This window comes from Littorina saxatilis, linkage group LG14, assembly GCF_037325665.1.
Source record: "Littorina saxatilis isolate snail1 linkage group LG14, US_GU_Lsax_2.0, whole genome shotgun sequence".
In the NCBI taxonomy this organism is placed as follows: Eukaryota; Metazoa; Mollusca; class Gastropoda; order Littorinimorpha; family Littorinidae; genus Littorina; species Littorina saxatilis.
Window position 1 is genome coordinate 34,821,929 of NC_090258.1, and position 14,837 is coordinate 34,836,765.

Genomic DNA, 14,837 nt, shown 5'->3' on the forward strand with positions numbered 1-14,837 from the left:
GTTAATTAAGTTTACCTATACATTTAAAACAAATGCTTTTTTCAATTTTTACTGACAAAAACTGTACCGTATTTGACGGACTACAAGCCGCGACTTTTTAAAAAACAAATCGCATTGCGGCTTATAAAAAGATGCTGCCTAAACTTGAATAGCATTCACCTAATGGAAGTCGCCGCGGATTTTCATTTCGCTCGATTAGCGATTACCGGTACTTTATTAGCTCTCTACTCAAGACTCGGCGCTTTTCTCTTTCTTTCGCGAATCTTCGTTTGTCAACAAGTCGTCGTGACAAGCGTACAGAGAAACACCGGATGTATCAGGATTTCGCGCGCGCGAGATTTCGGTTTTTTTGTGTCTCGCGATAGTTGGAGGAGCGAGAGCCGCCATGTTGTGTTTTCGTCTGCTCGAAATGTGCGCAAAAGTCGTAAATGTTCCCAAAAAAGCTTATTCCGGGCGGGACTACATGTGTGTGTTGGTTCCAAATTGTGTGTGTGTGTGTGATATTTTTCTTCAAACTTTTTCACTTTTCTTCTTTGTTTCACTTGTTTATTCTCGGAGCCGATTTCGCCAAATACCGTACTTCCGTTTGCCTGGTTGTTTTGATTGATTGACACGATCCGATTATATTTTTTTCGACGGCGGCTAATATAGTGACGTAATCATGTGCCAAAATTCTGGATCGGCTTCAGGATGGGCTTGTGAAGAAAAGTAGTCTAGGAATTTTTCTCGTCGTATTTTTTTCCCACTGACCGTACTGAGCGTATTCTCGACAATCATGCGTACAAAATACGGCGAAATCGTATGGGTTCCCAGGTCTGTATGTGGATATTTTTAACTGAGATCAAAGCATTTTCACACAAACACAGAGTAGCCATTCTTCTTTTATTATAATAAAAGACCACGAAAAGAAAATCACTCATGGCAGATTAAACAGTCTCTTTACCATCAGGCAGATGGAGCCCAATCAAGTTCTCATGCAGTATGATATCATGTACACATTTTTACAGCAGACGGTGTGACAGACAAATGCATGACTTTCTAAATGGACATAACACGCATACAACTCATCAAGAAACAAATCAACTGATGTGAAAAGAGGACCGCCTACATTGCAAGAAAACATACGGAAAGGAAGACTAAACTTAAGGAACTGAGTATGAAACGCCTCAACCGAAACAACTGAGACCATCAAATAGACCCTCAAAAATCACGAAGTACTACAGAATCAAATTGCTTAACAGTCCGCTTGTGAAACATGAAACAAACACAACAGAAATCAGCAGTTCCTTAAAAACTGCAAAGCTACAATACAAATTGAAGATGCAACAATCTACCAAAGAGAACTTCGTGAGTCAAAGTGAATACTCGAGGAAGCCATTCAGCGAAACTGACCATACATCTGAAGTAAAGAACACACGCAACAGCTAACTGCAAACAAGAGGAGCACACGCAAACGCAATATCCGACTACATATGATGCACATATATGAACCACAGATAGCAAGCATGCCTAATTATGAACCAAGATCATATTTATAATTACATATGTCCACGTATTGCCCACTCGTAATCATCACACCAAGGGATCTTTTCACAGACAGAACAAAATGGACTTGACACTGTTGACACATGATTATGAGACGGAAATGACGCTGAACATAGACACTTCATCACCATGCACAAACAATGATGCTGATGCGCTGCCAATGGATGGTTCTGTACACAAAATTTGCTTCTTCATTTGACGCCTACTTGCACCATCCCCAACACCACCCCCCCCCCCCCCCCCCCCCCCCCCCCCCCACGCAAACCTCAATATTGAATAATGCCACCACAAACATTGGTTCAAAATGTCCATTCACATGCAAATGAAGCAAGCTACAAAATGACTGGGTGTGTCACTCACAAGAGAGCATCAAACCAATTGTCACTTACTCCCAAACAACTCAGTAAGTGGCGAGGACTGAGTTTATTTTAAAATACATTCGCTGTAGAAAAATGTACAAGTTTCCCTAAGCATCCTTTAAAGCATTCCTCAAATCACACAGACATTTAAGTAAAAGAATAACAACAAAATGATCACATATTTATATGTACACACAAAAAAAAGAAAAGAGTCTGATATTGTGAACACAGAAACAAGCAAAGTAGCTGTTCCCTCCTTTCCAACACACGAACAACAAACAGACACATGAATACATGAAAAATAACTCATGAAATCTAGGTGTTCACATCCCTGTGTTCAACTGCATAACATGCAAGCCACATTTCAACACTGAAGGAAAATGCATGTGGCTCATGTGCACAAGGAATGGGGGGGGCAAAATGTAGCAGGGTCTGATTTCTGGCCTTCATTTAAAAAAAAAAATTTAAAACAAGGCGAAAATACATTTAGTCAAGCTCAGTCGAACTCACAGAATGAAACTGAACGCATTGCATTTTTTCCGCAAGACCGTACACTCGTAGCATCGTCTGTCCACCGCTCGTGGCAAAGGCAGTGAAATTAACAATACAGAAAAGCGCGGTAGCGGTTGCGCTGAAAAGGATAGCCCGCTTTTCTATATCTCTATTCTTTTTAACTCTCTGAACGTGTTTTTAATCCAAACATATCATATCTATATGTTTTTGGAATCAGGAACCGACAAGGAATAAGATGAAATTGTTAAAAAAAAAAAAATAAAAAAAAAAAATAAAAAAATAAAAAATAAAAAAAAATAAAAAATAAAAAAAAAAGAAAAAAGATGAAATTGTTTTTAAATCGATTTCGGAAATTTAATTTTAATCATAATTTTTATATTTTTAATTTTCAGAGCTTGTTTTTAATCTGAATATAACATAATTATATGTTTTTGGAATCGGAAAATGATGAAGAATACGATAAACGTAATTTTGGATCGTTTTATAAAAATATAATTTTAATTACAATTTTCAGATTTTTAATGACCAAAGTCATTAATTAAATTTTAAGCCTCCAAGCTGAAATGCAATACCAAAGTCCGGAGATTGCTTTGCCAAAATTTCAATCAATTTTATTGAAAAATGAGGGTGTGACAGTGCCGTCTCAACTTTTACAAAATGCCGGATATGACGTCATCAAAGACATTTATCGAAAAAATGAAAAAAAACGTCGGGGGATATCATGCCCAGGAACTCTTATGTAAAATTTCATAAAGATCGGTCCAGTAGTTTACTCTGAATCGCTCTAGCTACACACACACACAGACACCACGACCCTCGTTTTGATTCCCCCTCTATGTTAAAACATTTAGTCAAAACTTGACTAAATGTAAAAAGGATAAATCAAGATGATGGTCTGATTAGGTTCAGCTGAATGTTCAAGGGTAAAAGAAATTAAATCATATGCCGGCTGTTTTCATAACAATTATGATGTTTACAAGATTTGAAACTAAAGTCTAAACCAAAAATTAAATAACGGGAATAATAACAAGATAGACCACACACAAAAAAGAATGAAAGAAGAAAAAACAAGTTGCCTTTCTGACTGAAAGTATCAATTTTTGATTCCATGATGCACAGCTCAAAAGAAGTTACAAGAATAAATCTAATCAAACACAAGAACATGTACCGTACCAGTCCTCACAAAGTGATAAAAAAAAAGATGGATAGATTTTCAGAACTCACAGACGAAAAAAGAATAGTACACAATATTAAAATAAGTATCTATACCTTCTTTCTTTCTTTATTTGGTGTTTAACGTCGTTTTCAACCATTCAAGGTTATATCGCGACGGGGAAAGGGGGGAGATGGGATAGGGGAAAGGGGGGAGATGGGCTAGAGCCACTTGTTAATTGTTTCTTGTTCACAAAAGCACTAATCAAAAAATTGCTCCAGGGGCTTGCAACGTAGTACAATATATGACCTTACTGGGAGAATGCAAGTTTCCAGTACAAAGGACTTAACATTTCTTACATACTGCTTGACTAAAATCTTTACAAACATTGACTATATTCTATACAAGAAACACTCAACAAGGGTAAAAGGAGAAACAGAACCGTTAGTCGCCTCTTACGACATCCTGGGTAGCATCGGGTAAATTCTTTCTCGTCCCAACCAATATGGGACTCCCCCTAACCCGTGGGGGGTTCTATACCTTCTAAAGGAAAAACAAAAGTTTTAGTCTATATAAAGAAAAAATCAAAGAAAACTTCCAACTGCACGGTCACTTGCACTGGAAAGCAAGTGTATACACCCTGCAAAGGTGTCATTTAAAATGAAATATATGCAAGGAAAACATTCCATCATTTTTTCGAGACTGCACAGTCTTTGTCAGAATGAGACGCCACCCTGTTTGAAGGCCAGTTTGGAAACAGTTCTTTCTTTTTTAAAAGGCAGGCAACCATGGAAACTGGTTCTGATATTTCACCAACTGAGAAATCCACAACAGGTAAGCTGTCACCGTTCCAAAATCAAGAGCAAAATGCAAGAAAGGTCACTTATTGGAATGGTTCATCATATCTTAAACAGTGTGTTTTGTCTACAATAAAACATTCCAATGATGAACCTGTCTTGTCTTGTGCACCACCTGAGAGCTCTGCACTCATGCCTTCCCAGGCAAAATGCCATATAACGTACCTGTTCACAAACAACCAACTCACATAACTAAGCACAGCAAAAAAACAGTCATCCATAAATAATGAAAAATGGACTGCAATGAATGAAATGTGTGAATGTCTGATATCAACTCAATGAAATGTGTGAATGTCTGATATCAACTCAATGAAATGTGTGAATGTCTGATATCAACTCAATGAAATGTGTGAATGTCTGATATCAACTCAATGAAATGTGTGAATGTCTGATATCAACTCAATGAAATGTGTGAATGTCTGATATCAACTCAGAGGCTAATGAAGATGACTGAGATACTGATAAAGTGAACAAGAAATGACAAAAAGAAATAGCCATCACCAACTAGTTTGCTTGTGTGTATCTTTTGACTTTATAAAAATGAAGCAACTTATAAAAGAAGAAATGGATTTTCTAAAACAAAACAACAAAACCAACAACATGTACAGCTAAAACAAAATAATGCCAAAGCACACGCTTTGTAGATGAGCCATGCATTATGATTATGTGCCTGTTGTGCTCTGCCTCACTCGGTTATGGTTCATGCATTGTGACAGAAACATAGCATCCTCTTGACACAAACTGCACTTCTGTGTGATGCATTCCACAACGAAGGAAAAGAAGTGACCTGAAAGCTGCCTTACCATGTACAAAACTACATGCATTATTAAACCCAAACCCTCCCCTACCTAAGTTGAATTTTGCATGTGCGTGTGTCTCTGTTAAATCAGAAACAAAAACTGCCTCTACTCTACATCTATTTACAATTATGGATTAAAATGCCATAAAATCACATTACAAATGTCAACAAAAAGTCACAAGAACTGGTTTTCAATTACATCAGCAGGAGAAAAATCCGTCAAGAGGTTGCCCTCAGCTTTCAACATATTCTCCAGCATGGAACACACAATGTCGTGTGGGCTGCTTGTGTGTCATTTTGTCTTTTTATTACCACTTCAGAATAAACAAAACAACTCTTCAAAAGAAGCTACATAAGCTTAGATTGCATCTAAGTACAAGAAGGGCAAAGCCCATACGACTCACATGCTTTACACATTTTTCCTACCAAAATACATGTGACCTTGACCCAAGGTCAAGGTCATCCAAGGTCATGCAACACAAAGCTGTTAATTCAAGACATAGGAAGTACAATGGTGCTTATTGGCTCTTTCTACCATGAGATATGGTCACTTTTAGTGGTTCACTACCTTATTTTGGTCACATTTCATTAGGGTCAAAGTGACCTTGACCTTGATCATATGTGACCAAATGTGTCTCATGATGAAAGCATAACATGTGCCCCACATAATTTTTAAGTTTGAAACAGTTATCTTCCGTAGTTCAGGGTCAAGGTCACTTCAAAATATGTATACAATCCAACTTTGAAGAGCTCCTGTGACCTTGACCTTGAAGCAAGGTAAACCAAACTGGTATCAAAAGATGGGGCTTACTTTGCCCTATATATCATATATAGGTGAGGTATTAAATCTCAAAAACTTCAGAGAAAATGGGGAAAATGTGAAAAATAGCTGTTTTTTAGGCAACATTTATGGCCCCTGCGACCTTGACCTTGAAGCAAGGTCAAGATGCTATGTATGTTTTTTGGGGCCTTGTCATCATACACCATCTTGCCAAATTTGGTACTGATAGACTGAATAGTGTCCAAGAAATATCCAACGTTAAAGTTTTCCGGACGGACGGACGACCCGGGTGAGTACATAGACTCACTTTTGCTTCGCATGTGAGTCAAAAATCAACTGTTTCTCCTTAAATTTACTGAGAAAAAAAAAGTTATGAAGTTATGATCAGTAGGACATTAATGTCATGACTGATTTGTGAACAGGAGCTTTCCGATAGAAATGGAAGAGTAAAATCTAAACAAGTCTAGTGATACCTCTTCTCAAACTGAGCTTTTGAAAACACTAGCAGAGAATGTGTTGAATGCCAAGGGCAGCCCTGTAGCAGAGAGAGAGACAGAAAACCTACAGAAACCTGTACCTGCACAAGACATGATACAAAGCCTGCCAAACAGTCATTAAAATTGAGAGAAATATAACGGCTGAAGAGTTTGCAGAGACCGGTGTTTCCAGGTAGTCTGGGGCTGGGTGATTATGACAGAACAGCAGTGACGGCCGCATCCCATCTCTCACAGGATGACAATATTCAGCTGGCAGTTGGGGCTGGTATCTCTAATCCCCATCACTTGCATTCTCGTTCTCGTCCATGAATGCCGCAAATTTGTTGTGGTCCGCCCAGTTCTGAAAGCATGCATCGATTTTGTCATCTTGTGTTGAAAACAAAAGAACATTCCCACTATCCGTCAGTCTTTTTCCAGAGTTACCAGTTGAACTGCAGGTAACTCAAATGCACTGAACCCAGGCCAGTTATTTCAAAACACAGCAACTCCCATTTACAGTAGCTATTCTAGAGTCAATGCACTGAACTAGTACTGTCCAGTCAAGTGACCAGCAGCACCATATTTGGAAATGACTGTCAGGTTTGTATGGATTGTGATAAGAGTGACTACCCTTGCTTTTATTGGGGCAAGCTTTCAATATGTGCGCCTTGTTCACGTGTTTCAGGCACACCCCTCGCTAGTGACTCACCTATACTTTCACAACACATGCAAACCTATTTCTGGAGTCAGTCTATTCTCGATAAAGAGACTTCTCCCTCATCCCAGTCAACATAACACATGCACAACTCTCTTCAACCTTTGCATAAACTGTACCCCCAGTCTTCCACTACTACTGGAGACTAAACTGTACCCCCAGTCTTCCACTACTACTGGAGACTAAACTGTACCCCCAGTCTTCCACTACTACTGGAGACTAAACTGTACCCCCAGTCTTCCACTACTACTGGAGACTAAACTGTACCCCCAGTCTTCCACTACTACTGGAGACTAAACTGTACCCCCAGTCTTCCACTACTACTGGAGACTAAACTGTACCCCCAGTCTTCCACTACTACTGGAGACTAAACTGTACCCCCAGTCTTCCACTACTACTGGAGACTAAACTGAACCACCTTTTCTTTTCTTTTGTTCGACGACTAATGTCTTAGTATGGTGAGCAAAAAAAAAGGTTTCACTCTTATACTGAAACATGTTGATCAACAAAGACAAGGAAACAATCTGTTGTAACAGTCTCACAAGCTCTGACTCTTCCATCAAATCTGTTATTTTCCTTAATTAAAACAAAACAAAATAACAATAACAAGACTCGTGAACTCCTGATCTGAGTGTCCAAAAAAGAACTGATACACTGTTGAGAAAGAATTTATTTAAAAGGCAAGAAGCAACTTACCTTGCTTGGACCTTCCTTGGCTTTGGGCATGTCCTCTATTGACTTGGGGAGGTGCTTCTCCTTGGCTCTGTGCAAACACAGCAACAGGTATTGTCACAACATTATCCACCTTGTCACACTCTACTCAACAGGTATTGTCACAACATTATCCCCCTTGTCACACTCCACTCAACAGGTATTGTCACAACATTATCCCCCTTGTCACACTCTACTCAACAGGTATTGTCACAACATTATCCCCCTTGTCACACTCAACTCAACAGGTATTGTCACAACATTATCCCCCTTGTCACACTCCACTCAACAGGTATTGTCCCAACATTATCCCCCTTGTCACACTCCACTCAACATGTTTACGCACCATCAGTCTTACAGTCTTGGAAGTTGATCTTCCTTCTAACGGCCTTTTTCTACGGACCTCAACATGCAAAAAACTGACATTGAAAACTAGCGTGACCTTCAAATTTAGACGTGTAGAGACTTCACACTTCAGACCAAAAGTGGTCTTCATAGACAGGTGGTCGTTATAGAGAGAAAAAGCCTGTTGGGGACCCTTGTAGGGTCGTCGTTTTGAACAGGTGGTCATTTTCAAGAGGTGGTCGTTATAGAGAGAAAAAGCCTGTTGGGGACCCTTGTAGGGTCGTCGTTTTGAACAGGTGGTCATTTTCAAGAGGTGGTCGTTTGGGCAGGTTCGACTGTACTAGGTATTTACTGAACATTTTCCCTTTCCTCTAGTGCCATCTCTCTATTGGCTTTTGTAAATCCAGTACTTCAAAATCTACACCTACTCTGTACACATTGTACGTATTGTCCTTTCAACTAGCCATTATTGATCAATCGAGCAACAGCTGATAAACACAACATTAGAGCAGTGTGGCCGTGCTGAACTCAATCCATCTGTGTACAATGAAAAACCTAAAACATCTAGATTCAGCTAGGAACAATGAAACACCTAAAACATCTAGATTCAGCTAGGAACAATGAAAAACCTAAAACATCTAGATTCAGCTAGGAACCATGAAACACCTACAACATCTAGATTCAGCTAGGAACAATGAAACACCTAAAACATCTAGATTCAGCTAGGAACAATGAAACACCTAAAACAACATCTAGATTCAGCTAGGAACCATGAAACACCTACAACATCTAGATTCAGCTAGGAACAATGAAAAACCTAAAACATCTAGATTCAGCTAGGAACAATGAAACACCTAAAACATCTAGATTCAGCTAGGAACAATGAAACACCTAAAACAACATCTAGATTCAGCTAGGAACCATGAAACACCTACAACGACATCTAGATTCAGCTAGGAACCATGAAACGCCTAAAACGACATCTAGATTCAGCTAGGTACAATGAAACGCCTAAAACGACATCTAGATTCAGCTAGGAACAATGAAACACCTATAACATCTAGATTCAGCTAGGAACCATGAAACGCCTAAAACGACATCTAGATTCAGCTAGGTACAATGAAACGCCTAAAACGACATCTAGATTCAGCTAGGTACAATGAAACGCCTAAAACAACATCTAGATTCAGCTAGGTACAATGAAACGCCTAAAACGACATCTAGATTCAGCTAGGTACAATGAAACGCCTAAAACGACATCTAGATTCAGCTAGGTACAATGAAACGCCTAAAACAACATCTAGATTCAGCTAGGTACAATGAAACGCCTAAAACGACATCTAGATTCAGCTAGGTACAATGAAACGCCTAAAACGACATCTAGATTCAGCTAGGTACAATGAAACGCCTAAAACGACATCTAGATTCAGCTAGGTACAATGAAACGCCTAAAACAACATCTAGATTCAGCTAGGTACAATGAAACGCCTAAAACGACATCTAGATTCAGCTAGGTACAATGAAACGCCTAAAACAACATCTAGATTCAGCTAGATACAATGAAACGCCTAAAACGACATCTAGATTCAGCAAGGTACAATGAAACGCCTAAAACGACATCTAGATTCAGCTAGGTACAATGAAACGCCTAAAACGACATCTAGATTCAGCTAGGTACAATGAAACGCCTAAAACGACATCTAGATTCAGTTAGGTACAGAGCATACAAATACCAGTAAACTGTCATTACACTGCAGGCTTAGAGTTGATCAGTTAAGTTCTACATGTTTATTACTTGCTAATTTAACTCTCCAAAACCAAGCAACAATTCAGCCAGCATACCACTAACTGACAAAGGAACATTTACTCATTCATCTAATAGTGTTCATGTAAAGGTTAGACCTCTAAGTCTAACCATGGACCCCTAAGTCTAACCATGGTGACTAACCAAACCAACTTTGCCCCTTAAGACCAACCATGGACCTGTACTCTTTTAAGGCCATGACATTTCTGACCGCTGGTAAAAAAAAAATTAAACAAGTCGCGCAAGGCGAAATTACTACATTTAGTCAAGCTGTCGAACTCACAGAATAAAACTGAACGCACTGCATTTTTCACCAAGACCGCATACTCGTAGTTTTGTCAGTCCACTGCTCGTGGCAAAGGCAGTGACATTGACAAGCCAGAATAGTGCGGTAATGGTCACGCTGAGCGGGATAGCACGCTTTTCTGTACCTCTCTTCGTTTTAACTTTCTGAGCGTGTTTGTAATTTTGGATCGTTTTATATGATTGGATCGTTTTGGATGATTTGTTGTATGTGTTGAGGTGGAAGGATGTTATCATTCTGTGTAAACCTAAAAGCCTGGGCAGATCTGTGATGGTTGACATGGAGGTTGAGTGTTCACATGACAAGGAATGTGCACATGTTTAACTTTAACAAGAAGTTTGGTTAAAATCATTGTGTGCTGTGTGCACAAGTGTGTTGGTCAAGTTTTACTTCAGCTAGCTCCACAATAATCATATTGGTGTCTCAATGTTTCATTAAGATCACAGTCTTACCTAAAGAAGATTTTTAATCTGCCACTCTTTGTTTTAATCCTCAATTCCTATAATGAAACATTGTCCGATGCCAGAAACATGCTAAAACCATCATCAAGACATGATAGACTTGAGCCCAACAAGATTGTCTGTTTCAAGGCCTTCGTATGAGAATAAAATTGTTTTTGTACTTGTAGTTTCTATTTGTATACTTTGTTAGTGGCTGCTGAGTTCATTTTGTTTGTGGCAGGACTAATTTTTTCACGGAGAAGCCCCCCACCCCCCCTTTGTGAATTTCAGTCTATCTCTCTCACTCTTTTCTTTTCTTCTCTTTTTTACATTTAGTCAAGTTTTGACAAAATGTTTTAAGGGGAATCGAGACGAGTGGTGTGTGTGTGTGTGTGTGTGTGTGTGTGTGTGTGTGTGTGTGTGTGTGTATGTGTGTCTGTGTGTAGGTGTGCGTGTGTAGAGCGATTCAGAGTAAACTACTGGACCGATCTTTATGAAATTTGACATGAGAGTTCCTGGGTATGATATCCCCGGACGTTTTTACATTTAGTCAAGTTTTGACTAAATGTTTTAACATAGAGGGGGGAATCGAGACGAGGGTCGTGGTGTATGTGTGTGTGTGTGTGTGTGTGTGTGTGTGTGTGTGTCTGTCTGTCTGTCTGTCTGTGTGTGTGTGTAGAGCGATTCAGACTAAACTACTGGGCCGATCTTTATGAAATTTGACATGAGAGTTCCTGGGTATGATATCCCCGGACGTTTTTTTCATTTTTTCGATAAATACCTTTGATGACGTCATATCCGGCCTTTTGTAAAAGTTGAGGCGGCACTGTCACACCCTCATTTTTCAATCAAATTGATTGAAATTTTGGCAAAGCAATCTTCGACGAAGCCCGGGGTTTGGTATTGCATTTCAGCTTGGTGGCTTAAAAACTAATGAGTGAGTTTGGTCATTAAAAATCGGAAACTTGTAATTAAAATTATTTTTTTATTAAACGATCCAAAAACAATTTCATCTTATTCTTCGTCATTTTCTGATTCCAAAAACATATACATATGTTATATTTGGATTAAAAACAAGCTCTGAAAATTAAAAATATAAAAATTATGATCAAAATTAAATTTCCGAAATCGTTTTAAAAACTATTTCATCTTATTCCTTGTCGGTTCCTGATTCCAAAAACATATAGATATGATATGTTTGGATTAAAAACACGCTCAGAAAGTTAAAACGAAGAGAGGTACAGTAAAGCGTGCTATGAAGCACAGCGCAATCGCTACCGCGCCAAACAGGCTCGCCACTTTCACTGCCTTTTGCACTAGCGGCGGACTACGTTCAGTTTCATTCTGTGAGTTCCACAGCTTGACTAAATGTAGTAATTTCGCCTTACGCGACTTGTTGTCTTTTTACATTTAGTCAAGTTTTGACTAAATGTTTTAACGTAGGGGGGGAATCGAGACGAGGGTGTGGTGTATGTGTGTGTGTGTGTGTGTGTGTGTGTGTGTAGAGCGATTCAGACTAAACTGCTGGACCGATCTTTATGAAATTTGACATGAGAGTTCCTGGGAATGATATCCCCGGACGTTTTTTTCTTTTTTTCGATAAATATCTTTGATGACGTCATATCCGGCTTTTTGTAAAAGTTGAGGCGGCACTGTCACACCGTCATTTTTCAATCAAATTGATTGAAATTTTGGCCAAGCAATCTTCGACGAAGGCCGGACTTCGGTATTGCATTTCAGCTTGGTGGCTTAAAAATTAATTAATGACTTTGGTCATTAAAAATCTGAAAATTGTAAAAAAAAAAAATTCTTTATAAAACGATCCAAATTTACGTTCATCTTATTCTTTATCATGTTCTGATTCTTAAAACATATAAATATGTTATATTTGGATTAAAAACAAGCTCTGAAAATTAAAAATATAAAAATTATCATCAAAATTAACTTTCCGAAATCGATTTAAAAACAATTTCATCTTATTCCTTGTCGGTTCCTGATTCTAAAAACATATAGATATGATATGTTTGGATTAAAAACACGCTGAGAAAGTTAAAACGAAGCACAGTGCTACCGCGTCAAACAGGCTCGTCATTTTCACTGCCTTTTGCACTAGCGGCGGACTACGTTCAGTTTCATTCTGTGAGTTCCACAGCTTGACTAAATGTAGTAATTTCGCCTTACGCGACTTGTTTTCATTTTTTGGATAAATGTCTTTGATGACGTCATATCCGGCTTTTTGTAAAAGTTGAGGCGGCACTGTCACACCCTCATTTTTCAATAAAATTGATTGAAATTTTGGCCAAGCAATCTTCGACGAAGGCCGGACTTTGGTATTACATTTCAGCTTGGAGGCTTAAAAATTAATTAATGACTTTGGTCATTAAAAATCTGAAAATTGTAATTAAAATTATTTTTTTATAAAACGATCCAAAATTACGTTCATCTTATTCTTTATCATTTTCTGATTCCAAAAACATACATATGTTATATTCAGATTAAAAACAAGCTCTGAAAATTAAAAATATAAAAATTATGATTAAAATAAAATTTCCTAAATCGATTTAAAAACAATTTCATCGTATTCCTTGTCGGTTCCTGATTCCAAAAACATATAGATATGATATGTTTGGATTACAAACACGCTCAGAAAGTTAAAACGAAGAGAGGTACAGAAAAGCATGCTATGCAGCACAGCGCAACCACCCCCGCGCTAAACAGGCTCGTTAATTTCACTGCCTTTTGCACGAGCGGCGGATTACGGTCATTGTGAAAAAATGCAGTGCGTTCAGTTTCATTCTGTGAGTTCCACAGCTTGACTAAATGTAGTAATTTCGCCTTACGATAGTTGTACACGTCAACAATCACTAAATCAAGTATTCAAGAGAGCAGCTGCATGAAAACACTCCTATTAAATGGAAACTGGTTACAGACCTGTTTACCCCCATAAGTGTTTTGGAGTAATGCTCAGCCCCAAAAATAGTAATCCTGGCACAAAAATAGTAATCAACCAGCATTCGTCGCCAATTACAACGCACATGACAACTGTGTCTGCGAAACTCAATCATGCACATATATCCATCATTCACAAACAAAACGGCACATCAGTCAGTTTTTGTAGTCATCATAATTTCAAAGAAGATCACATCAAACGCACATGCATCACTGATTCTTTTGCTCGTAGTAGGCCTTTTTCAGTGTGTCAAGCGCTTCTCTACTGTACTTGCGCTTGCCGAATGAGTGAGGACGAGACTTTACCACTAGAATAAGGCTCTCCAGCGTCTCATCAGACAGACATGATCTCTGGTCAGTGCTGTGCTTTTTAACCCCATTTTGCCATTGAAAAAAACAATGCCAAACATGTGAATTGATTAAAAAAAAAAAAAAAAAAAATTTTTTTTTTTTTTTTTTTTACATTTTTTTTTATTTATGAAAATCGTAGTCTTGACACGGATAGCGGAATGGCGTATTTTTTGCAGAAAATCGTAATAAATTACGCCAAAATCGTAAGGGTAAACAGGTCTGTGGTTAGTAAATATAGAGACAAACCCAAGCATTGAAATTGGAAAGGAGCATTTACAAAAGTAAAATAAATAAATGAATAAGAGAAGAAGAGCAGTAAAAATAGTATTCCGTGATAAAGAATAATCTTTAAAAGAGGATACCAAAAAAATGCTTCAAACAGTGAACAGGAATACAAACAGAACAAAAAAGAAGAAAGCTTTGTAAAGATAACTAAAAAAAATAAATTAAAAAAAAAAAAAAAGAAAGCTATGTACAAATAACTAAATGCCAGCAAACGTCTATACCGTTTGTGAGAGGACGGTTCCTCGCGACGCTCATTACGACGACCATCCTGCCTCCCTGAACTATAACCACCTGGCCCATAACCACCACGTCGACCTGCATCGTGCACACACATACCTAGTGATTAAGGCAGTAAGCAGAGTGGCAATATAAACTCTACTCTATGCCAGAGACACTTCACCATTAAAAGGTACAGTACAAGTGTTCGCTTCAATTCATGCCCCTATTGTT

The 14,837-nt window shown here is 38.3% G+C and overlaps 1 protein-coding gene across 4 annotated transcripts in view; it reads right to left on the reverse strand.

Moving 5' to 3' along the window:
* Window positions 1-868: 868 nt before the first annotated feature.
* The window catches only part of LOC138947637 (eukaryotic translation initiation factor 4B-like), a 46,468-nt gene continuing 32,499 nt past the window's right edge, over window positions 869-14,837 (reverse strand). For 2 of the 4 annotated variants that reach the window (XM_070319146.1, XM_070319144.1), the window contains exons 14-16: window positions 14,609-14,702; window positions 7,895-7,961; window positions 869-6,844 (exon numbers count right to left, since the gene is read on the reverse strand). In XM_070319146.1, the coding sequence (XP_070175247.1) occupies window positions 6,776-6,844; window positions 7,895-7,961; window positions 14,609-14,702 (230 nt within the window). In that variant the 3' untranslated portion in view covers window positions 869-6,775. The remainder of the gene's footprint in view (window positions 6,845-7,894; window positions 7,962-14,608; window positions 14,703-14,837) is intronic. The other 2 variants (XR_011449738.1, XM_070319147.1) reach the window with 2 other exon arrangements.